Genomic DNA, 25,130 nt, shown 5'->3' with positions numbered 1-25,130 from the left:
AATGATATATCGGAGGAACATTTAGTAAATCAATTATAGATTGCACGTGTAGCTGTAACTGCACACTCGGGCAATGGTCCCTTGTAAGTGTAACACAGATGTCGACTCGCATAAACGCGATTTCGCCTAGATTTTATCAGATTTGTGGGAGTAACTGTTATGAAAGTGATCGCACCGTCGGGAATCTCGCTGCAAATAATACAATCGACAAAGTCTATTTGCAACTGAAAGGGGAGGGGGTGGCCAACGAAATCCACGCGCGTATTATTTATTCGCGCGACCGTATCGAAGTGGCGCAGCATCTGCGGATTGTTGCGATTCAGTGAAGCCCTCGTAAACCACAGATAATCGAAATACAGAGGGTAATTAGGTAATTAGTTTCCGGAAACGCGAACGCACCCCCGGTGCCACGGTTCGTGTGCATAAAATACAGGATTTACATTTAACTCAGTGTTGTCGCCGTTAGCGATATTAATGTCAGAGATCTCCCTATCGGTCCTGCTGCACGCCGATTGAAGTAACGAGCTATGTGTTTTCGTTGTTGTTAATCGAGTTTGCGAGATTCGTCGTCTAATCCGCGACAAAGATGTTTCGCGAGCGCGGGTATTAACAAATTAATTTATTCGCAAGCCCCCGACGAAAGGCGACGGTTCTATTATTCGAATTACGTCCACCGGGCTTCGGATTAAACAGGCTATGGCGCCGAGGCTATGGCTATAACTATTGTCCCTTGGAATTGTGTTACGACCCGCCACGAGTTGACGTCCTATAGGATATAAGGATATGACGTCCTGTAATGTATAAATTCAACGCACCCCGTCAAACCGAAGTTGTTTTTATCCAAGTTCCAAATATACTGGAATATACATTCCTTTTTCAGGTCACCTTTCTTCTTTTAAATGAAATGTACAATCTTTCATCCTCGATTTCGATAGATTGGCATATTCTGAGTATAAAAGTACTAAAGTGTATTTGTCCTAACCGTTGCTGAGATATTTGACTGTTTTCATGAAGAATGTTCGAAATGTCCGCCATCTGTAGCGATGCAACGTTGCAGTCTTTGAACTGTCTCTTACACGTCTTATTGTTGGACCGTCTATTGTAGCTGCGATAATTCGTTGCTTCGTATCTTCCGGAGTTGTTGGTGCATCTCGATGCACAATATTTTTCAATGTTCCCCACGAGAAAAAATCTAGGGGTGTTGAATCTGGACTTCGTGCTGGCCAGCGAATAGTGTCACCGCGTCCTATCCATCGATTTCGGAATATTTCATTAGGTGTACTTCTCGCCCTTCGAGCGTAGTGTGTTGGACATCCATCGTGCCGATACCACATTGTCTGACGGACGCTTAATGGCACGTTTTCTAATCAATTTGCCAATGTGTTTCTTAAGAACGTATATTTTTCACCAGTAAAAGTGCCGTCGATGAAACAAGGCCCAATTATTTGTTGCCCTGTGATTCCACACCACACATTAATGGACCAGCGTCTTTGATGATCAATTCCTCGTAGCCAGTGAGGATTTTGTACCGACCAATAACGCGTGTTATGTAAATTAACACGCCCGGTGCTGGTAAAAGTAGCCTCGTCGGTAAATAGTATTAAAGAGAAAAAAAGTGGATTGATTTGTAGCTGCTCTTGAGCCCATCCACAAAATCTAACACGATTTACATAATCCATATAATTTCTGGTGAAGGTCAATGTGGTACGGACGATATTTGTGACGAGCGAGAATTCGTGACGCACTACTTTTGCCGACTTCAGATTCGCGCTGAATCCGACGTACACCGATACGAGGATTACGATGTCCATTGCAACAACATTAATTTCATTATCCTCATCACCGCATACAGGCTTTTCACGACTCATCCTACGAACAGCGAGACTTCCAGTTTCTTTTAATTTTATACACAACCTTTCAAAAATCTTGTGCGAAGGGCACATGCGGTTCGGATATCTTTCACCGTACAAATTTCGAGCCGCAATTGCGTTTCTCTTACTTTCTCCATAAATTGGAAGCATCTCTAATTGTTCGAATGAAAATTTCATATTGACTATCTTACGTTCACTAACTGAGAAAGCTTACCAATGTTTACATTTGACGTATCGAGCTTGAATACGTTCCATAACGAAAGTAATAGAAAGAAAACAGTCAAATATCTCAGCAACGGTAAGTTTTAGGACAAAAACAGTACTTTTGTACTCAGAATACGTCGATCTATCGAACTCGAGCACAAAAAGAGCGTATTTTCATTTATTATCGAAGTTGTTTTATTATTTTGTATTTTGTAGGATTTTCCCGTTTGAGTTTGCAACGAGAGTTCCACTAACAGAAATTCGGAACTTCCTTTGCCGCAGGACTTAAACAGCAGACACTTGGATCCTGTAGAAGTGTTTCGAGGTATTCCGTACGCGGCGCCGCCCATAGGAGATCTACGATTTCGACCGCCGATCTCACCGATTCCTTGGGACGGTATCAAACTGGCGGACTCGTTCGGCGCTGTCTGCCCACAGTACTTCCCGGACACCAGCAATGACACAGCTGCCCTTTCGCAAATGCCCCTGGGCAGGTATCAACAGCTGAAACATTTGCACATGTTCCTGACCAATCAGAGCGAGGACTGCCTCTTCCTCAACCTGTACATACCTGGAAGCGGTGAGGATAACGCGATCTTTCACCACACTTGGAATTTCTGAACTATTTTCTTCGTACACACTGTACAGACTTTGTGCCACCTGGTTCTTCAAAAAACATTTTTCCCGAGAACGAAAGTCCGCTCGATCCCATTCAGTGTTCCTGATTTCTCAACATTTTTCATTTCTCGAGAAATAAGACTATATTTCTCGAAACTTCTCGAGAATTTTTAATAAAATATAAAAATATTCGGAAACTTATAATATTTGGAATATCGTTAACACTAGGTTTACGGGACCCGTCAAAATGACGGGTTCTAATATTTTTAATTTACGATTATTGAGATTGTGAAGATCCACCTACGTGGAATTACTCAACAAACTTATTTCCTTAGGTATATATTATTTAAAAAATGGCTGAAAACTTGGACAGACACATTCTTCTTATTTTTATGAAGTAATGTAAAATACTCACTTTTAATGCTCCGTAAACCTAGTGTTAATAATATTTCTCGAAAGGGCAAAAAACTTTAACTCAGTGTTTATTCCTGTTCAATATGTACATAACTTTCAAAACAAGGAAAAAATAGACGCTAAATATAACCGATAAATTTATTTCTTTAAAACCAAACTTTTATAAAGTGAAACATTACGCTTTTCTTTTGAAATGACTCCTTAAGAAGCATAATGCGTCTAATGTAGAATCAGACAATTTACTTCGTTTTTTTTTTTGCAACAAAATCTGTAGCCGTTGAAAAATTTCTTTCATTTTGTGTGGATGTTGGTTTTATCGTATACAGAACATCCAAAAGTTGCTGAAGATTGGGTGTCCTTTTGGGTGTGCATTACGTCACGTCGACATGCATTCGCAACAATTATTATAAATTTTCACATTGCAAACATGCATACGTAGGCATTGATATGCTGCCTGTAGATATGCTTATACGTGCGCGATTGATTGGTAATATGCAATTCGAGTGAACTGAAAATTCATTTCCGAAAATATGTTATAAAATAAATGAGATTCATAAGAATTTTCCTAGATTGAAATTTCTCGAGAAGTACTGGAATTTCTCGAGAAATGAGAAATAATCAATTATAAAATTTCTCGAGAAGGAACACTAATCCCATTCTGTTATGATTTACAACCGACCCTGTACAACAATAAAAGTCCATCAGTGTGCCGAATGTGAAATATTAGCAATTAACGCTCGCCGGCAATCGAATGTTGATTGTCAAATATGCGCGTGCTCGAGAATCATTAATTAAGCTGTCGCAGTTCGGTGTCATGCGTCAAAGAAAATGTTCTTGATTTGCAACGCGTGTAATTAATTAACCCGCGCGTTAATAACATACTGCCGGGAAATTTAGAACCGATATCTATCATCTGTTTACGGAGCGGTGCACGTGTCACGGAACACCTTACTTCTTGAAGTAATTAGTCCCGAAGTAATTAGTACCTTTATACAGGGTATTGTCAGCAAAGCAAGAGCTCACGCTCGTATATCATTCGACGACCGTTAAACTCGAGACCGTGTCACAGACTCCATCGAATTGTCATTGAAAAGCTTGAACTAATTCTACGTTAGCGTACAATTGCAGAATCAACGTCAATCATTCGGTGGAGAAACAAGAGAAATAGAACTGAATAAGTGACACTTTCGGAACAACTATGCGTAATTACTGGACCGCGGATGTTTATGCAATCTTCAATTTTTGTAGGCAAATTGTAGGAAACAAATAAAATCTAATTTTCAGCGGAAGTAGCCTTCGTAGATCTGAGATAAACAAAAATACCATTAAATTTTGTCGAATTTTATGTTATAGCATTTTTTGAAATTTTTCAGAAATGCAATGAAGATCCGCAGTCTAGTAATTACAAATTAAAGATACACTAACGAGCAAAACTGAGTCTACATTATTTGAAGCAACATAACTTTTTAAAAATTAGATCAAATGACTTGAATTTTATTGAGAAGTTAGAAGGATTAGTTTATTAGACGAGGTGTAAAAAATTTCTGAAAAAAGTTTGAATTGGTCGGAATCGCAAAAGAAATAGTAAAAGTTGGTTTTTTTAAGCTTTTTTATCTGAGCCTGTATTGAAAATTTAAAAAATGTGTTTGATTCGTTTGAATAAATTATATCCATGCTGAAAATTTCACCGATATTGGTTAATTCGTTTATGAGTTATAAACTCTTAAAAGTGGAAAAATTGCCGTTTTTCACGATTTTCGACTTAAAATCGCACTTTTAATCGTAATATATTACACCTCAGTGAATTCTCGATATACTAGACGGTGTACCCCGTCTTATAATTCCGCGACATTTATAACCCAGGCCTCGGCGACATATATCGAGAATTCACGGATTCATTGAACCATATTAAATACAAAATATATTAAACCACAGTAAAAGTTGGTAGTTCAGTTTTTGTCAAAATCCTTGTTGCTAAAGTTATTGTTAGGTAAAATATTCGTTCATACATACACACTGTGCGATTTTCGCTGTGACTGCAGATGTCGAAGCTATTCGGATTTTAATCATTCTTTAATAGGTCTCAGCGACTGTTTTTTGCTTTTATACGTAGGCGCAGCAATAATCGTCCAAAATATACTCGACTTACGATTGAACCGCGCTATTTTTTATTCGGGTCTCGCGCGTTCACGAAATCGGGAGCGTGTCCCGCGTTGTTATTTGTCGGTCCCGACGCGACGCGACGCGACGCGACGCGACGCGACGCCATGGGCGACAAACGTGGTCCGCTGCCAATTAAATCGGCCGACCGGATTGTAACACGATAGAGAAATTCAATTTTCGGCGAAACCAATAAAATCGACGTCGCGTGCTAATCGTGCGCCCCCTCGTTTCCGCTTTGCCACCGCTTAAACAGCGATATTTTGTCGCAATAGTGCCGCGATTAACGACGCTTCGGAGAGATATTAGGTCCTGCGACGGCTGAACAGCATGATGCCGAAATCGGCCGAAAAATCATTTTCAATAGTTGCGCGCAGACCGTCGAGCCACAAAGTATTTTTTTTTATTTTCCGATTTAACATTTCTCATTGACCAGTTAAGCGTGCAATTTAGTTTTAAAAACCCCCCACTGTGTGCGGAATTAAAATCAAGCAATGACGTGTCGAACGCAAGGCAAAATGGTCCTATTATACATTTTTTGTCCTATTTTTTTAAATTTTCTTTCTATTTTTTTTTTTGTTTTATTTTATTTTTTAGTGGTCCTATTTTATAATAATATTCTAATTGCATTTGATTAAAATTCCGAGTTTTTATAGTCAATGGTAGTTTTATATTTTTCACGACGAGTATACACGACGAACAAACCGTAATAGAGATTTGGTTTGACGTGTATACGCGTCATAACGTAATTAAACGTCCGTCCCCCAGAATGGGGTTGCATTTTTCGAAATTAAGTATGCATTATTTTTTTTCGAATTATATTACCCGCTTGTAATGATATTTTCCAATTATTGTTACACGGCCAAACGAGGAAACGAAGTTGCCGTAATGTTCTGCGAGATACGCGACCGGCCATCTTGTTTTCCGGACTGAATTATTTCCCCTGGCCCGGCGAGCCCTGTACCGAATAATGAACTATTTTAATCAGGAGAATTGGACAGCTCTGTAGTTTTGCAGTCTCGTCTTACCTCGACGAGAACGGCTAATTAAATCGCGGTGACGTCATGTTCGTTTAAGCACTGACCACTTTCACCGAGGTGCATGAAGTGTCTGTACAATTAAACGGACCGCGGAGGTCTGCTAACTAAATTGCTAATGTAAATTGTTAAGATCGTCTCATTAGTCGCGAGAACGCACGTTTCGAATGTTATTCAACGTTTGCTTACGCTATTGCAATATAATTTTTGTAACATACATAGATTTCGATAGTTTTGCATCGTTTCTTGTGGTATTGTCGGCGGAGCGTATTATCGGATCGAATTTATGGCTTACTGTACGTGTTACAGGATTGATTAATTATGGTGGTTATTAATTGTTGCAGGCTCTCGAGGGTTAGAAGCCCCGTACGCGGTGATGGTGTACGTTCACGGTGAAAGTTTCGAGTGGGGAACCGGGAACGTCTACGACGGATCTGTGTTAGCCAGTGCTGGCCACGTTATAGTGATCACGCTTAATTACCGTCTAGGAATCTTAGGTTTGTACTCTACGGAACAGGGAATGCCAAATACAAAGAATACAAGAAACACGAAGGATAGTACAATGAACGGGCAGTGGAATTGTTTAGAAAAAATTCTGAACAATATCCCTTTAATCTCTTAACTTAACAATTATTTTGCAAAAGTGTATATTACATTATATTAATAACCGAGTATTCTCGGGCTTTTAAGTTAAGAGGTTAAAAGTTTCCTTCAGCCTCAAGACAGCCGTTCGGTGACGCATACTATAGATAGAAGAACGGCTCTCGATTACAAAAAAAAAATGAAGAAAAATGATACCCATTTCGTACGCGGAAACTTAATAATTACACACTTCCCGGAATGGAGCAGAGTCATAAATTCAACGCGAGAATTAATATTTCATGGTTCTGTAACCGTATTCGATTACAATGTCGGAAATAACCGATACCACGACCACGTTTCCTGTAACCGAGGCCACGGCCGTGCGATAGGTAAACAATTTTATCACGGTGCTGGTACCGAATAAAAAAACAATCTAGATTCCATTTACGATATAAATTCTAACCGGCGAGAGTCTCCTTGCTCGGCCATAGACTTCTCTATCGATCCTTGTTAGTAAATGGAAAACATGGCCGCGTGGTAGGGGGCAGATGAGATCGAAAAAGAATTGCTAACTATGCGACGCCCGAAATACAGTGTTTACTCGATACATGTCCAAAACGCGGGCCCTGCCACTGACAAATATCGTCCAGGAGATACTATTCTTTGATCCACGCGACCTCACACTTCTCAGCGACTGAGGTCTCTCGTGCTAGTAGTCCCCTCACGTGGTATGGGACTTTTATCGCCTAAGCATTTGGGACATATATAGAGTAAACACTGTATTTCCCATATCGAGTTTCCGCCGGCGAAATCGCCGCGACTCGGTAATACTTGGCGGTGTTCCAGGCTTCCTGAGGACTCGGCCGTATCCAGACAGGAGTCCAGCATCCGGCGGGAATCTGGCCTTGAAGGATATTGCGATGGGGTTGCGGTGGGTGCGGGAGAACATCGCCTCTTTTGGCGGTGATCCGACCAAAATTACGCTAATCGGCCACGACACCGGCGCCGCGCTGGTCAATTTTCTATTGCTCGCTCCATACGGCAAGGGTAAGTGTCCATTGATCTCTCTTGTTGCTTAGCAACTGTTCTACACACACAAAAGACCAAAAGCCCATAAATTTGTTAAAATTTTATTTAGTAGGAGGAAATACTAGTTACAGAAGTGTTCGTATCAATTTGATCGGTCTCGGTATTATACGCAGCACAGTACTTACACGATGTATGTCCAACACACGGGTCCAGCCACGGACATATATCGGCCAGGAGATACTACTCCTTGATCCACGTGACCTCACACTCCTCGGCGACTGGGGTCTCCCGAGCTTCTTGGCCCCTCATAGTTTATACCCCGTAGTGGGGATAATTCCGCGACGTTTATCATCCAGGCCTTGGCGACATATACAGGGTGTTTCACCTAACTCGAGCATCTAAAAGCTTGTTGTTTATGATAGAAGAAAATTTCAGAGGAAAAGATTCGTTGGTTCAGAGGGGCAAATATTATGACAGGCAAAAAGATTTGTTGAAGGTTATACTTTTTGAGATTTCAAGGTCGTCGGAGTTCTTTAAATGGAACGATATATTTTTATTATCGCTACACGATAGCCGAGGTCAAGACGAGTCCTACGACCTGTAATATTATGACCTTCACGTGACCTGAGCCATAGAGTAAACACTGTCTTGCTACTTTCGACTTGTTAAAATTATTCAAAGCTGAAGTGTACATTTTCATTCCCGACTTCCATTTCCCAGAACCGATTTGGAATAGCAACGAGTGGAATAATAGAATAGCGGGGAAATTAGATAGCTGTGACGGATCGTGCGCCTAAGAGGAACGATCATAGTTGATCGGCGACGGCCTCGATTCAGCCGATGACGAAGGACCGTACAATAACGAGGCGGCATCGAATGAAAATCGATTCGGAATAGAGCAGAAATATCGCTGTCGGGCACGATTAGAGGGATCGAGCGCGGCCGACACTCGATAGATTAATCGGCGAGAGATTAGTCCGGCGAAACCAGCGAGCCGACAATCGAGATAGCGGGAGATCTCATGCAAAAAAAAAAACAAACACGCACACGCCGACACACACACACACACACACACACACACACACACACATACACACGCACACAGAAATGCGCGCCCGCGTAGCAAAAAGAGGAATCCGGAAGAGAGGAGAAAAAATTGCGCGTATCGATCTCGCAGGGATGGTGACAAATTGCGTAGGTTCGTTTTATACCTGGAGAACCGAGAATGTATTTTTTATTGGCATCGTACGTGTCCGGCCAGATTGGAGTTTCCGGGTCGTTTCGAGTCCCCGTCAGAATACCCGTCAACGGAAACGGAATCGGAATCGGAATCGGAATCGGAATCGCGCGCCGACAATAGAGACGCGAAAATTTGTCAAGGAAAATATGCGGACACACGTCCGGTTACGTTGCGACCAGAGAGAGAGCTACGTAAATAGACTGTATCTCGGTCTAATATTGTCGGTCGACTTCCTGCGAGTCGTTGCCCGGAAGTATTATTACAAGTTCATGACGCGCCGTTAGGCGATCCGGAAGTTGGCGAATAATTGAGGCTAATTTGATGGCCGGATAGCTCGTTTGCCGACGTTGAACGTATTTCTGTTAGCGTACGGTCTACATCCGAGGGACAAGCTCCGAATGTCTCCTTCGCAAACCTACGTCCGAATGCTCGCTATTAGTACAACGTTGAACAAAGAATGTACTCGTGCATGTCAGACTCTGAAAGTAATATCACAACTACTGTAAGATACAGGTGGGAGAAAATTTCAGGGGTGATTCTCCAGGACAATATAAGACTAAAATGAAGAATAGAAAAATTACGATTTCGGATGCATTTTTGAGTTATTATCGATTAAAAATCCGCCTAAAATGCGGCAACCCGGCCAACAGGAGGTGCGCGTCGCTTACGTCATAAACGCGCGCCACAAAGGGGGTCCTCGCTCGTAGCCAATGGGTAGGCTTTCGCGTGACGCATTTTAGCCAATATTTCGGCTAGAATCGAAAATACGCGTGGAATGATTCAATCGGACGGTTTACAGCCGCATTCCTGCCAGGCGACTTCTTGTCGGACACGCGGGGGCTATCTGTCACGTGATACGCGACTGTCGCGCGCCTCTATGACGTACGCAACGTATGCCTCTGTCGGTCGGGTGGGTTGCCGCGTTTCAGGCGGATCTTGAATCGCTGATAACTCAAAAACGAAGCCGAAATCGCAATTTTTCTACTCTTCATTTTCGTCTTATATTGTGACGGAGAACCGGCCCTTAAATTTTCTCTTCTGTCGTCTGGTACCAGCTGCTTCTACCGTGACTTTTCTTCTGTTTTCCGAAACTGTCTTCAACTGTAGGTGTGCTTGCTCGTTCTCATTTCCAACTTCATTTCCAACAATTCTCATTACCGTTGCGAAGAAGATAACGACAGATGGCGGACGACCGCTTTCATCTTGGATGAAACAGATAGATTGCAGGGGGGATGGGGGGGGGTTCGCTGCTGTCCGAATCTGTTCCTCCACCTAGCCATTTCCCGCTCGCTTCCGGATGCAGAGGAAACGCGGCAAACAGTTTACCTACATCTTGAGGGGTCCGTCTCGGTCGGTGTGCGCTGTCTCCGTTCTCCGGAGCAACCGCAGGAAGCGCCGGCGGAACAGCTTCTACTCTCGGTCAGGGGCTGCGGCTTTTTCCGTTTCGCTCTTCGGTTCTTTTGCGATCCCGATACCGTGGTATGCTAGCGGGCGACCAACTTCCGGCGAATAAGGGGCTACGAGGGCTTTCCGATCCATTCGTGGCCGCGAGCCGGCAGAATGCACTTGAGTGCTGCCGTGGAGCGCCGCGCCTCGAAGAAGTTGGTGCCTCGACCGGACAACTTTTACCCGGGTTTCCTCTATTTACTCTCCCCTTACTTTTCTCTCTCTCTCTCTCTCTCTTATCACTCTTATCACTATCTTTCTCGACGGCGGGCATATGTATTTACGTCCGGCTGGCCGCGAATCACCGCCAGAACCCGGCGAGTTTGTCGAAACTTTTGGGAACTCTGACCCTTGTTCGAAGTTCGAGGAACTGGTGCAACCGTTTGCTGCTGCGTCAAAAATAATGATAGCTATCGTTACCTTCGCGATGGTTACCGATTTACTATGGAAGTTGAATATAGTATAATGCCCCGCGGTAGTGTAATTCCAAAACGCGGGTCTAGCCACGGACATATATCGTCCAGGAGATACTATTCTTTGATCCGCGCGACCTTACACTCCTCGGCAACCGAGGTCTCTTGAGCTTATTGGCTCCTCATGCATGGGACTTTTATCGTCTAGGCCTTGGCGACATATATGGAGAAATCGCTGTATTTCTGTATTTCTTTCGCCGAGCAGCCTGCCCTGCCGTGATTTCGAAAGGGAATTAGAGATCGCGAGATCTCAAGAATCATAATGGGGGCCGAGTGGAGGAAATCGTACGATTCCATGATTCGTAATTCATGCGCGCGTTCTCGCGGCCGGAACTTTCCGAATCTACATTTCTAAGGTGTAACGGCGATTTAGCGTTCACGATGGAACGCTTCCAATGGTCGCGCTGTACAATTTTCCCGGGGTCGAATGAAGTAATTTGCATGCGGGATGTGACGTTTAATCGCCATTGACGAAACGATAAGAAGCTCCGAGACTCTTGAAGTCGCAGGGACGTACCACGACGCAATTCCGTGCTCTTCCGTGGACAGCGTTGTAATATGCAGAATCTAGAGTGACCGAATGAATCCGATTACATTGTCCAAATTTCCTTCCTTACCGATCGATCACTTTTTGGCCTGACCATTGGCGATTTTGTTCTAATTGAATAGGAGGAGTTTAAGTCTAGAGCAAAATAAAAATTGTCGAAGTCGATCATAAAAGATGGAAGCTTCCAATAATTTTAGGAAATCGAAAGTAATGACATTCTGAAATTTTTCTGTAATATGTTCACAGTCTTGTTCCTCGTTAATCCATTTTTTGACGTGAATGCATAAAATCCGCTGTCTAATCGTCAACTGGCCCCAAAGAACATTTTCCCACTGTAGAGAATTTTGTCCCACTTTTTCTCCCCCGAGAGTGTCACACAGGGGAACGGCTCTGTTGACTTCATAAACACGTGACAGTTATCCATGCCAAGTCGATCACTTTTTGACCTCGCCATCGGCGATTTTGTTCTAATTGAAGCCTATTGTAGTCTATGTGAAACTAAGGGGGGTTTAAGTCATGAGCAAAATAAAAATTGCCTAAGTCGATCATAAAAGATGGAATTTCCAATAATTTTAGGAAATCGAAAATAATGACATTCTGAAATTTTTCTGTAATATGTTCACAGTCTTGTTCCTCGTTAATCCATTTTTTGACGTGAATGCATAAAATCCGCTGTCTAATCGTCAACTGGCCCCAAAGAACATTTTCCCACTGTAGAGAATTTTGTCCCACTTTTTCTCCCCCGAGAGTGTCACACAGGGGAACGGCTCTGTTGACTTCATAAACACGTGACAGTTATCCATGCCAAGTCGATCACTTTTTGACCTCGCCATCGGCGATTTTGTTCTAATTGAAGCCTATTGTAGTCTATGTGAAACTAAGGGGGGTTTAAGTCATGAGCAAAATAAAAATTGCCTAAGTCGATCATAAAAGATGGAATTTCCAATAATTTTAGGAAATCGAAAATAATGACATTCTGAAATTTTTCTGTAATATGTTCACAGTCTTGTTCCTCGTTAATCCATTTTTTGACGTGAATGCATAAAATCCGCTGTCTAATCGTCAACTGGCCCCAAAGAACATTTTCCCACTGTAGAGAATTTTGTCCCACTTTTTCTCCCCCGAGAGTGTCACACAGGGGAACGGCTCTGTTGACTTCATAAACACGTGACAGTTATCCATGCCAAGTCGATCACTTTTTGACCTCGCCATCGGCGATTTTGTTCTAATTGAAGCCTATTGTAGTCTATGTGAAACTAAGGGGGGTTTAAGTCATGAGCAAAATAAAAATTGCCTAAGTCGATCATAAAAGATGGAATTTCCAATAATTTTAGGAAATCGAAAATAATGACATTCTGAAATTTTTCTGTAATATGTTCACAGTCTTGTTCCTCGTTAATCCATTTTTTGACGTGAATGCATAAAATCCGCTGTCTAATCGTCAACTGGCCCCAAAGAACATTTTCCCACTGTAGAGAATTTTGTCCCACTTTTTCTCCCCCGAGAGTGTCACACAGGGGAACGGCTCTGTTGACTTCATAAACACGTGACAGTTATCCATGCCAAGTCGATCACTTTTTGACCTCGCCATCGGCGATTTTGTTCTAATTGAAGCCTATTGTAGTCTATGTGAAACTAAGGGGGGTTTAAGTCATGAGCAAAATAAAAATTGCCTAAGTCGATCATAAAAGATGGAAGCTTCCAATAATTTTAGGAAATCGAAAATAATGACATTCTGAAATTTTTCTGTAATATGTTCACAGTCTCGTTCCTCGTTTATCCATTTTTTGAGGTAAATGCATAAAATCCGCTGTCTCATCATCAACTGGCCCCAAAGAACATTTTCCCACTGTAGAGAATTTTGTCCCACTTTTTCTCCCCCGAGAGTGTCACACAGGGGAGCGGTTCTGTTGACTTCATAAACACGTGACAGTTATCCATGCCAAATCGATCACTTTTTGACCTCGCCATCGGCGATTTTGTTCTAATTGAAGCCTATTGTAGTCCATGTGAAACTAGGGGGCGGGTTAAGTTATAAGCAAAATAAAACTTGTCTAAGTAGATCATAAAAGATGGAAACTTCCAATAATTTTAGCAAGTCGAAAGTAATGACATTCTGAAATTTTTCTGTAATATGTTCACAGTCTTGTTCCTCGTTTATCCATTTTTTGAGGTAAATGCATAAAATCCGCTGTCTCATCATCAACTGGCCCCAAAGAACATTTTCCCACTGTAGAGAATTTTGTCCCACTTTTTCTCCCCTGAGAGTGTCACACAGGGGAGCGGTTCTGTTGACTTCATAAACACGTGACAGTTATCCATGCCAAATCGATCACTTTTTGACCTCGCCATCGGCGATTTTGTTCTAATTGAAGCCTATTGTAGTCCATGTGAAACTAGGGGGGGTTTAAGTCATAAGCAAAATAAAACTTGTCTAAGTCGATCATAAAAGATGGAAACTTCCAATAATTTTAGCAAGTCGAAAGTAATGACATTCTGAAATTTTTCTGTAATATGTTCACAGTCTCGTTCCTCGTTAATCCATTTTTTGAGGTAAATGCATAAAATCCGCTGTCTCATCATCAACTGGCCCCAAAGAACATTTTCCCACTGTAGAGAATTTTGTCCCACTTTTTCTCCCCCGAGAGTGTCACACAGGGGAGCGGCTCTGTTGACTTGATAAACACGTGACAGTTATCCAACACGGAAGTTTAAGCTCTTGGTTCCGCCAGATTTTCCGCGACATTTTGCAAGGCGAATCCGTAAAGATCCCGTGTATCCTGACGGTACACAAACAGGGTCAATCCTTAAGCATGCATGATTTCGCCTGGACCCGTTGCAACGAATCCAGATTAGTTCGGCGCGATACCGAAGGGAAATACGGTACAATACGTGTCCAATGTAAATGTTCTCCGATCCATGGGGAAGGGAGAGGAAGGGGGGAGGCAAATATTTGCCTTTTACAGTCTCGTGCGAGCCGGTGTAATTTTCGGAAAGCGATATTTGCCCATGAGACGACCGTGGATCCACGGTTTGATCGTGTTTTCGGATCGATGGCCATTTGTCTCGCCCGAGGAGCCGGAGTGTTCTCCTTTTTTCCCGTGACAAATCAGGAGACATAAAACTCGCGCGTATCGATTGCAAACGGATATCCGATGGTCGATTGGCACAGGCGGACGATTGCTTCGTGTGCTTAATATTAAATTACCAATCACAAGTACGAAAACTTCGCTTTCTAAATATTAGGTATCCCGCGGTGAATTCGTCAGTTTACAGTAGAGTCAACATTTGCCCGAAAGTCGACGAACTTCGCCGATCGATTGGCCTTAATTAATTAGCAGCTCGCCTCCCCCCTTCCTCCCAACCGATAATCCGTCGCGTCGGTGGATTTTCTTTTCTGTAGACACATAGAACGTTCATTCGCTTAATTTCGACTGGCACGTGTATAAATGAGACGTCTCGGCAAAAATGGCCCAAAACGGTGGGGAACATAAGTCCGGCTATGATCATCTGAAAACTAAAAATATATCATTCGTGTCGAGTTTACAGCCGGTTTTCCATTTCTCTTCTAACAGCCACCATTTTATCGACTGTTTTTTTTTTTTTGTAACGCAAAAGGCCGTCTCCGAGTATACGAACGAAATATTTTCGATTTTCCCACCGTGTCGGGCCGTTGTCGCCGAGGTGTGTACTTACAGTTTATAATAACGTAATGTTAACGACACTTTGGACAGGAAAATTGCAGCGGCGGCAGATGATCCCGGTTATGTACGGTTTAATGGTTTTTTCCAGGTCTGTTCCATCGCGTGGTATTATCAAGTGGTTCAGCGTTGAGCCCATGGTCCTCCGTTCACGATCCGAACGACCTGCGCTTAAAAGTAGCGGAGCAAATAGGATGTTCCACGGGAAACGACGAAGATATCGCCGACTGTCTGCGCGGCGTGCCTCTCCGCGATCTTATGGCGGTTGAACTCCCGGAAATCCGGTGAGATACTAACCGTTTACGATCTTATCCCGGGGCTTCGCTTAACATCTATGGATACTTCAGCGTGGTCGCCTTCATTTTCACATAAACAAGTCCCGTAAACTCCTGAAAACTATACACATATATGAGACAATGAAATTACCTCCGGAAACATTCTCGAGTGGGAACCACTGGAAATTGTGATGGCTACCGGGTCGGCGTCGGCGTCGTCTCGTATTATTCAATCTCAATATTTTCGAACCACCGCTTTATCTAATAGAACAGATCTACAGTAGCGCCCCGATATATGTCCATCCGTCTTAGCTCGCGATAATTTGGCACAGTTCCGTTTTGCACAACTAGGTCGAAAGTATTATTATTAATATTCAATCCGGGAAGAAGTTGTTAAAAGTGGGCACCCTTGAAAAACTCACTGCGGCAATTTGAATCAGCCAGATTTGTCTCTGATGGTGCAGATTCGTGCCGCGAATAGGACCCGGCTTGCCAGTGGACCAAAACAACCCAGACCCAGGCCTCGACATGGAGCGGGTCAGCGACACCTTCATCAAGGTGCCATTGATACTGGGCGTCTCCACGACCGAGTCGAACCTCGACTTCAACTCGGATGACGTCCAGTACGGGTTAGAGGAGGATCATCGGAATCGCATTCTGAGAACGTTCATCAGGAACACATACGTTTACCATCTGAACGAGATCTTCTCCGCGGTGAAGAACGAGTACACGGATTGGGACAAGTCTGTCTTACATCCGATCAACCTCAGGGACTCGACTATGGAAGCTCTGAGCGACGGGCATACAGTAGCCCCACTCATGAGGATCGCTTTCTATCATGCCAGGAGAGGGGCTAAAACCTATTTCTACCACTTCAGCCATCAGACCAAGGACACGGGCAAGCCGCAGACCAAGGACAGCGGCAAGCTACAGACCAGTGATAAGTCCGACGTACGGTCCATTTTTTAAACAATATTTTATTACTAGTTCTTTAAGCTTTGTTTAACCCCCCGCGAGACGGGCTATGGCTAGACTTTCCGTTCATCCAATAACATTTTGGAAGATGAACTACCCAGTAAACAATTTGCTTTGAATTTGGCACCAAAATTTATCTCCGCATTAAGCTCGGTATTCGAGTGCAAAGTCTGCAGCCACAAACCTTGGCTTCGATCAACTTCGTTACAGAGGGCAGGTCGGTCGCACTAAGAGGGAACCTAACCTTGTTCTGAAAGTAAATATCGGGCAAAGTCGGAATATAATAGATTTATACACATATTTTATTTTGTTACAACACATTTTTTACGGCTCTTTGTCTTTCACTGCACATTGTGGTGTCTACGCACCACTTTTGCGAACAAGGTTAGGTCCGCTCTTAGTGCGACGGACCTGCCCCCTATAACAAGGGCCGAACGAAGCCAAGGTTTGGCTCCACTTTGGCATGGAGTTTTGCCTGCAAACCTTGCATTCAATTTGCGATCCATCTGCCACGGAATTTGTCGAAAAATTTTGGTGCCAAATTCATATAAAACGGGGACCAAATTCTGCTCCAAGCAGGGCTTGGTACCAAATGGGCAAGTCTGCTTGCAACAGCATTTGGCTAGTTAGCTTGAATAGGTCAACAACCCAAATAAGATTCAAGAAAATTGATTTAACATTCAAACAGAAAGACTTCGGGTGAAGGGGGTGGTAGAAGTCCTCTTAAAGTCGCATTTAAGTTAGTCCACGCTTCGATTTCCACGAAAGTCTTTCAGCCAGTTTAGCATCGAATCTTGAAGGCGGCCGCGGAGGAGGCCATCGCGCGTAGTTCGTGAAAAAATGCGAGGCACTTTCTCACGCTGAAAAGTAAGTTAAACAAGAGAAGAGACAGGGGATAGGCCACTCGTCGGTTGAGCTTAATTCAATCGCGTGAACGCAATCGTGCTCTCCGCGCTCTCGTTTCCTTGCGCCGAAGATTGCCCGATGCCACTCCAATCTTCCGCGTTTCCTTGCCATCGATTCCACTGCTCCTTCGCTTCGTTTCGACCTCTCGTTCGCCGCCTCACTCCCTCCCCCTCATCCCCGCTTAACCGCTCTGCCCATGATTCCACGATGAAGCTACTGATTTAATCAGACGCCCCGAGAGCCTCGTGGATGACGCTCGCATTATCGCCGAGGTCTCCGCCGCCCGCTGTAAATTAAGCGTGACGTTATCCCTCGAACTTGCTCGCCGCTGGAATCTCGGGAAGTTCGCGTTATTACGGCTACACGCCTTTCCGCGTCTAACCGGGTTGCCCGTGGAAACCCAACCGAGGAGCTGGCGTTTTTGAACCAAGATCGGCTCCACGGTTGGTCGCCGCGGACTATCCTGCCAGATTGCCGAAATTTAATCAGGCTCCCTCGATCTGGGTCACCGGGAAACAATGTGGACGCGTGTCATTTACAGTGGGTCGCTCGCAGTTAAAAAGCTAACCTAATCGCAAGCGGACTAAGCGGCCGCGTGGGGCTCCCTTTCTCTTTTGTTAATAAGTTTACCAGAGTTTTCTTGCCATTTTTATTTTTAACTCGAGTTTGAGGGTCCCAAACTTTTTACCGCTTGGGGTCCCCGCTTGACAAACCTCAAATACCTAGGCATAATTGTCCCACACACGTATAAATAATGCACAGTGTCCAGATAATTGCATTGCATCAAACTGCATCAGCTTGCTCCGGTCATTAGATACGAATCGGCTGGTGTTCAAACCCATTTTCCTCGAGAACGCAGCCATAAACGCTAAAACATTTTCTTTCCGGCTTATTTTCTGCAGATTGACCCCCTTGACCTAGAACTCGTATAACCAAAGAATAAGTCTTAATTTACGCATTGTATTGCTTATTGACCTAATGTCATTGGCCTCTTGCCGGCGCGGCGGCTAGTCCAGTTCATAATTCATCGGAGCGTGTTCGTCGGGAATAGCAACATCTTGACAGAGGAAGTTAGGGTTTACTGCAGTAGTTCGGAATTGTCGTAGCTACTGTTCTCCGGCCGTAAGCGGACAGGTCGTAAACCTCCGAGTTTCCGAAGGGCCAACATGAATCACAGCATGGCCGAAAGTTAATAAGTTTCGCCCGGGACCACGGTTAATAGCGATTTACTGCGTTTGCTCGCCACGCGAGCCAGCTGTGTACACACAAAGCGAAATTTAATTAAACCGAAAGCACGTTGTCGCTCGCGGGACGGTGACGCGTTTAATAAGTTCCGGTGTCGATCTCGAAAACCTTTGCAACTACCGGCCGTGACTTGTAATCAACGGTGTTCTCCGATGTATTCAAAGCCTTTGCCGAAAAGTCCCCACGCGAATGTCAAGAATTGGCAATGGGGACGGGACGAAAATCGTTCTCAGTGACCAAAATTATTTTTATTTTAAGTTTTAAGATTGGGATTTGAGGTTAGGTCGCTCAATTCTTCTCGACACCAGCCAAGAACAATTTCTCTTTTCTTTTTCAACTTTTCGAGTTTAAACTTTGCGACTTTTTCTGGCCAAAATTAAATATATCTTTGCATCGATTTACTTGGATACCAGAGGACACTGCTCCTGACCGGCAGAACACGAAGACTGTACCATGCTATAATAACTTGGTAATTGTTCCAGCGTCTCGGAAGCATTCGTGGCGAGGACATCCCTTACATTTTCGGGCTGCCATTGGTGGCCGGGGGAGCTTTCTTTCCACGGAATTACTCCCGTCAGGACCAAGGCGTGGCCGAGGCGGTTATCACGTTCTTCACGAATTTCGCGAAAACCGGGAACCCAAACGAACCCCACAAAATTGAATCGGTGGACTACGGCACGCCGAAGGAGAAAACGCGATACCGCGGCCTCACGTGGGAGCAATACGAAACTGGTACACAACAGTATTTAACCATCGGTGAGTCCGTGACTTCGTTCTGCGCGTACAACCGAGCACTCGACGCAAGCTTTAACTCCCTTCTTTTTCATTAGCTATGAAACCAAAGATGAAGAGTCACTACCGTGGCCATAAAATGGCGGTCTGGCTCAACTTGATACCACAACTTCATCGACCCGGCGACGACGACGTTTCCATGCGGCACCATCACTTTCGGGAACGAGGCGATCGCTTTTATGCGGGTAACTTACAATTTTATAGAACAGCGTACTTCTCTAAACTGTATGTACACGCCATTTTGTGCAAAATACATGGGTCGGCCAATCTTCGTGGTACAGATAAGGTCTAGACGGGATGAGGTCTAGATAAGGGATAGAGTACTGTCTTCTTGATCCTTATATGAACAAACCTATAAAAGTATGAACAAAAATTGAAATATGTGGCACATATTGTTCCATAGATGATTGCAAAAATTCTCTGGGACATATGTGTCCCAGAGAAAGGGTTAATCAGTGGATTAAGAGAGAGAGAACCAAAGTTCTTTCTACATTAATGAATTATTTAACTAAATGATTATATACCGCTTTCAGGACCAGTCCGGGATGAATGGTACACTCCACTGCCACTCGTAGGAACGACCAAGACCAGCGCGTCCTCGACAACAGCGTGCAGCACGCCGTCAGGCGAAGACGGAATCGTCGAAGACATCACACCGATCCTGGACGACTCGGAAGACGACGCCGAACTGTTGCAAAGATTGGCCTCCCGCCATTACTATAGCACCACCACTGCCCTAGCAATTACCGTAGGAGTTGGTTGCATCCTCCTGGTGCTAAACATGTTAATATTCGCTGGTATCTATTATCAAAGGGACAGGGACAAGAAGAGGGCAGCGATGGACTGCACGCCGAACGGGCAAGAATCCCTTCCGATGACGACGAGATCGTCTATAAAAGGGCCGGACAGCCCGAGATCGACTCAAGAGCCGCCGCCATCTTACACAACCCTAGCCAGAAGTCCCTCTATCCAGGAGCATCAGCAAGTCCTCCAAAGCCAATCGCTGGACACGGACGAACCGGTCAGAAACGAATCGAAATCTGGCCATGGGACCAACAACGCTGTCCACAAGGATCCGATACCCCCGAAACCACCAACCAGGACAACCAGCTCGCTCAGCACCACCCCCGGCACCAACACCATCAAGAAACGCGTGCAGATACAAGAGATATCCGTATAGCATTAGGGGTTGCCCCACGAGGGCAACTTTAAAACTAAGAAGGTAACTTTCGTCGACTTCGAGGCAATTAGCGAGTCCAAGTTCTGAAACGATAAACAGGATTCAAGATCCTTGTTCGAACCTACACTTTCGGCCAACCGGACACCTGAGTCGCAACTGAGACGGGACCGATGTTGGCGTACTCGAAGAACGCCACGGTGTCCGCAAGTGAATCTGTGAAGAACAAAAGGTTTATCTGAGATAACGGAATCGATTAACATTACGGAATACTACGATAGAATGCTAACTGATATTTAATCGAAGGATAAAAATGTTCCTTGGTAACACGAGACACTGTCTAACGGGAATTTGTATCGTTCTCTATAGCCATTGCCATTTCTTGCACAGCCATTCTCACGGCGTGCGTGACTTCTTCTCCGAGATACCTAAATGTCCTGTCAGATATGAGAAGCGATGGATGATGCCGCGAAGGAACTCATTGCCGACAGAATCGACTGTGTAATTAGGTGGTAAAAGCTGCCTAACCAGATCAAGACTCTAAGGAAGTATCGAAAAGCTTTTCACTGCGAAACAGTTAGTGTTCTTCAAGTGTTCTTCTCGTAGCTGGCAGCCGGGATCGAGTGGCGGATCGATGGATGCGATGGTTAGGTTAATATCCTGAAATACTCGTAACTTCCGGTGACGAGCTAGACTACTGGCCCCGGTAGTACTGGGTGTCACCACGGTGTGTCTCTTCTATCCCAACTACTGAAAGTCGTGCACGAACTCGCACAGATAATCAATAAATAGATAATGTTTATGCTACACAGTCCGTAGAGACGAGCCTTGTAAAGGAATAGTCATTGCGAAAGTGACTTCCGAGAATTACATGGTAATGTCCTCGCGATCTGTAGTGTTCTGCGAGTGTAACGATCCACGGTGATTTCTTGTATTGTATGATTGGTCACCGAACGATACCAAAGAAATTTTTCGTAACTCCAATTCATGTACACGCATACGTAAAAACTCAACATACACACATACAGACATACACACACGTGCGCACACAGAGAATGAAAGGGGTGAGGGGATGAATTCATATGTATCGAAGATAATTGAACAATGATAATGTATAGAATATTATCGTACGCTAAATTAATACATCCTTTACGTCTGATATTTTTATACTTCGTCTGATTCATTTTCGATTCGTGTAACGATCTCTGACGATGTTGAATTGTATTTGTTGTCGCAGGAAACATATGGTACACGTTACCATTACTCGGCCTGTATAGTCATCTTCGTGAACTCCATCGAGCTCTCATAGTATCGTCATCGCGGTATCATCTCGTTCATCGACAAAAATCCATCAGAAGACCAGCTCGTGTGCGGTACACTAGATACATTATGTATAGTCGCGGTGACTATTATAGTCACACGAGCGTTCTGTGCAAGCTCAATGGTCGAGACTACTAAAACTAACGCGCGAATATTAACCTAATCGTTTAAGGTCTGGGAGAGTCTATTTCAGAGGAAAATCCTGGTCGCAACGTGTGCTCAAAAAAAAATGTAATCGTAAAGCGGGAAACGATTTCGTTCGAATTGATTTCCTCTTCGACCAAGTAAAATATAAGGCACATTTCGGTAGAGGTGAAGAGTGATTTTTTTTTTAAGGCAATCGATAGACAGGATCCTGAACTGGCAATGCTGACGTAAATCTATTCTACGATCAACTTTTTCTTTCTCGCGTGTCTTCACTTCTTCGTTACGCGAACGGAACTGGTTCGAATAAGTGGAGATGGACCTGCGGTCCTGTCTCGACGCTATTCAAATTCGCGTTAAATTAATTAATCGAGTCGACTGTTCAAATGGATGAAATTCTAGAGGGGTATCAACTTATAATCAACTGTACTCAAACTCACCGAGGCACATGAAGTAACGGAAGCGTATCGGTACCATTAAGGACATAACGTTTTACTTAGGTAGCATAATATGCACGGTGTCGCGTAATTGTACTATCGATTTCAATCATTTTGAACTGCATCATCACGCGAATAAGGTACACGAACGAAACGACAGCTGATAACTATTGTCCGCGAATGGTTTAAATTGCCAACACGTTGTGACTATTCGTTGATTGTGTGAACGGGATATCAAGCACGGAACAGTGAAATTTAAACAGTAGATTAGATGAAAACCACCTTTGTAAATTTCACTGTACAACAATAAAATGCTGATTTCTAAATATATTACAACCTCCTGGTCTTATGCTTTTCCTTAATCAATAGAATTATACATATACAGTGTTTACTCTACGTATGCCCCAAATGCCTACTGCCGCTAAGATCAATAATTTTTTAAAATTTCGTAAAATCCTTTGAGATACGTTCATGTATGTAGGTATAGCTCTACAACATACCCAAATTTCAATAAAATCCGAAATAGTATTCCAAAAAGTGTCCAATTAACGTGCCCATCTTGTTCTATTTCCTCTTGTCTCCGCAGAAAACTAACGTTTTGGACTTATTGACCTACAATTCTAAGCCCTTTTTTCTAAGTAACTTATGTGGTAGTATTTAAATAAGTAAACATTAAAAATAAAGGAATTTGAATAAAGAATGGTTTTTCAGTCTTTCACTCTGTGTATTAATAAATAACTTCACAGGGATAATACCTATATATTACTAAATAACAATAATACAGCAGTTGCTTCTTTCATACGCATCTATTATTTAAGTCTTGTAGTTGCTAACATGTTATCTTATGAAATATGAAAATGGGACATGAAAGGGTAATAAATAAAAACATTCTTTAATGTAATAATGTTAATTCTATGTTTTAAATAATCCACTAATTAATTTGGAACCAGATTACATAGCAGCTTTTTCAGTGAGCTTAAACCAATGACCACATTCACAGCGCCTAGGTTTGCCTTCGTGTAACCACATCCAGTTCACATGTGCAGCATCTGGTTCACAAACACATCCAACAATTCGACTTTTGAATACGCTGGGTACTAGATTTGGGCAATCCTTTGAACTATCTGGCGATATATGAATGGCCTTCATGTAATATGGATCCTAAAATGAAAAAATCATTCGATTATAAACTATTGTAGACTGAACATAAGAATTTCTGGAAAAGTTCTGTAAAGTTTAGTGACCACTCTCTATATCAAAATCATCAGCATGTACCGATATTCATGTTACAATCATGGTGGTAGGTTTAGTGGGTCAATTGCAAAGTAGGTTATAGCTATTAACGCTAAACGTATCTAGCTATAATAGTAATCAGTGCATGTTGCCTTGTAAAAATGACAAGATTTAATTTCTTTAAACTTTGCACAGTACTTGTCATAGTATGTGCTCTAATAAAGATATTTATTAAACCATTTCTTATGAAAGCATCTCAATAATAGTAAACTAAAAAATCTAGAACCAGTCGTTTGACAACCGTACTGGTACATTTAGCATTACAAATTGCATTGTTGAGAACACAGAAATGTTAAAACAATTTTCAAAACATCATTTTTCAACATATACGTATATATGTATTTTGGATTCCATGAGCTAATTCAACCTATTAATCAGAGTGCAACTCACAAAAAGCTATAAAGTTTAGCATTATATTCATAAACTGTGTTGCAAAATTCAAGTAATATTCTTCTTTATTACTTTATATGTGATTATAATTTTCGATGGTGTGATAAAGATGAAATATACCCTAAAAGTGAGACAGTGTACCATGATCTTGAACTTACAAAATTGCCAGCAGCTGCAGCAAGAAATTCTCGCTTTTCTATCCCAGTAGCATGATCAAGAGGATCAGTAAAGTCTGCATCTGTGACAGGTAATGATCATGAATAAAAAGAAATTATAATGACAACGAAATAACAAATTCTGTTATCACATTACGTAATATGAAGACGCATGAAGCTTAAATACAAAATATTCTTAGCATTTGTTGAAATAGAGTCGACAGTTTACCTTTCTTAGCGCTCGAATATGCTGCGTTACGGAAGAATGTGCGTCGACATGTCTGGAAAACAGCACGACTACGTAAGCATGCCATTTTTCAGATTACAACACCGTTAGGTACTTTACTGAACAAAATCGGTCTTTCACGGCACAAACTATTCCCTCTCCGCAGTAGCTAAAGAGTGTTAACTTGAAGAACGTTCTTCGATCGATTGATAGTTGGACAAATTTTCATGAAAGCTCTGGATAATGATGTCTGGCACAAAATGCACCAATCAAGGTTCGTGATGATCGATCACGTGACGAACAAAGTCGATATCAACCAATACCAACTGCAATACTACATCTCTGTTACATATATGTACTTCCTTAATGGTACGTTCTCACGAGACAATGATTGTCGTGACAGCTTGACAGACTTTTGTGATCGTTTTTATACTATTTATGTACTTGCATGTAATATTACATTTAGATATTTC

At 42.9% G+C, this 25,130-nt stretch overlaps 2 protein-coding genes across 3 annotated transcripts in view; one reads left to right on the top strand and one right to left on the bottom strand.

The window, feature by feature from the left end:
• Window positions 1-22,306, top strand: part of Nlg-5 (neuroligin 5) — a 196,116-nt gene extending 173,810 nt beyond the window's left edge. For both annotated transcript variants that reach the window (XM_076788657.1, XM_076788658.1), the window contains 8 exons: window positions 2,358-2,655; window positions 6,649-6,801; window positions 7,733-7,933; window positions 15,414-15,606; window positions 16,062-16,548; window positions 19,206-19,479; window positions 19,554-19,700; window positions 20,049-22,306. In XM_076788657.1, coding sequence (XP_076644772.1) covers window positions 2,358-2,655; window positions 6,649-6,801; window positions 7,733-7,933; window positions 15,414-15,606; window positions 16,062-16,548; window positions 19,206-19,479; window positions 19,554-19,700; window positions 20,049-20,695 — 2,400 coding nt within the window. In that variant the 3' untranslated portion in view covers window positions 20,696-22,306. The remainder of the gene's footprint in view (window positions 1-2,357; window positions 2,656-6,648; window positions 6,802-7,732; window positions 7,934-15,413; window positions 15,607-16,061; window positions 16,549-19,205; window positions 19,480-19,553; window positions 19,701-20,048) is intronic.
• A 1,175-nt stretch (window positions 22,307-23,481) lies between these two features.
• LOC143354673 (cytochrome c oxidase subunit 5B, mitochondrial) lies at window positions 23,482-24,848 on the bottom strand. The gene is made up of 3 exons (XM_076788931.1): window positions 24,661-24,848; window positions 24,435-24,514; window positions 23,482-23,754 (listed from the first exon to the last, which is right to left on the bottom strand). The coding sequence occupies exons 1-3, from the start codon at window positions 24,743-24,745 to the stop codon at window positions 23,545-23,547; spliced, it is 375 nt and encodes a 124-aa protein (XP_076645046.1). The 5' UTR covers window positions 24,746-24,848; the 3' UTR covers window positions 23,482-23,544.
• Between the last annotated feature and the right edge of the window lie 282 nt (window positions 24,849-25,130).

The sequence above is a fragment of the Halictus rubicundus genome, chromosome 5 (assembly GCF_050948215.1).
Source record: "Halictus rubicundus isolate RS-2024b chromosome 5, iyHalRubi1_principal, whole genome shotgun sequence".
In the NCBI taxonomy this organism is placed as follows: domain Eukaryota; kingdom Metazoa; phylum Arthropoda; class Insecta; order Hymenoptera; family Halictidae; genus Halictus; species Halictus rubicundus.
This window is presented reverse-complemented; position numbering and strand designations above follow the sequence as displayed.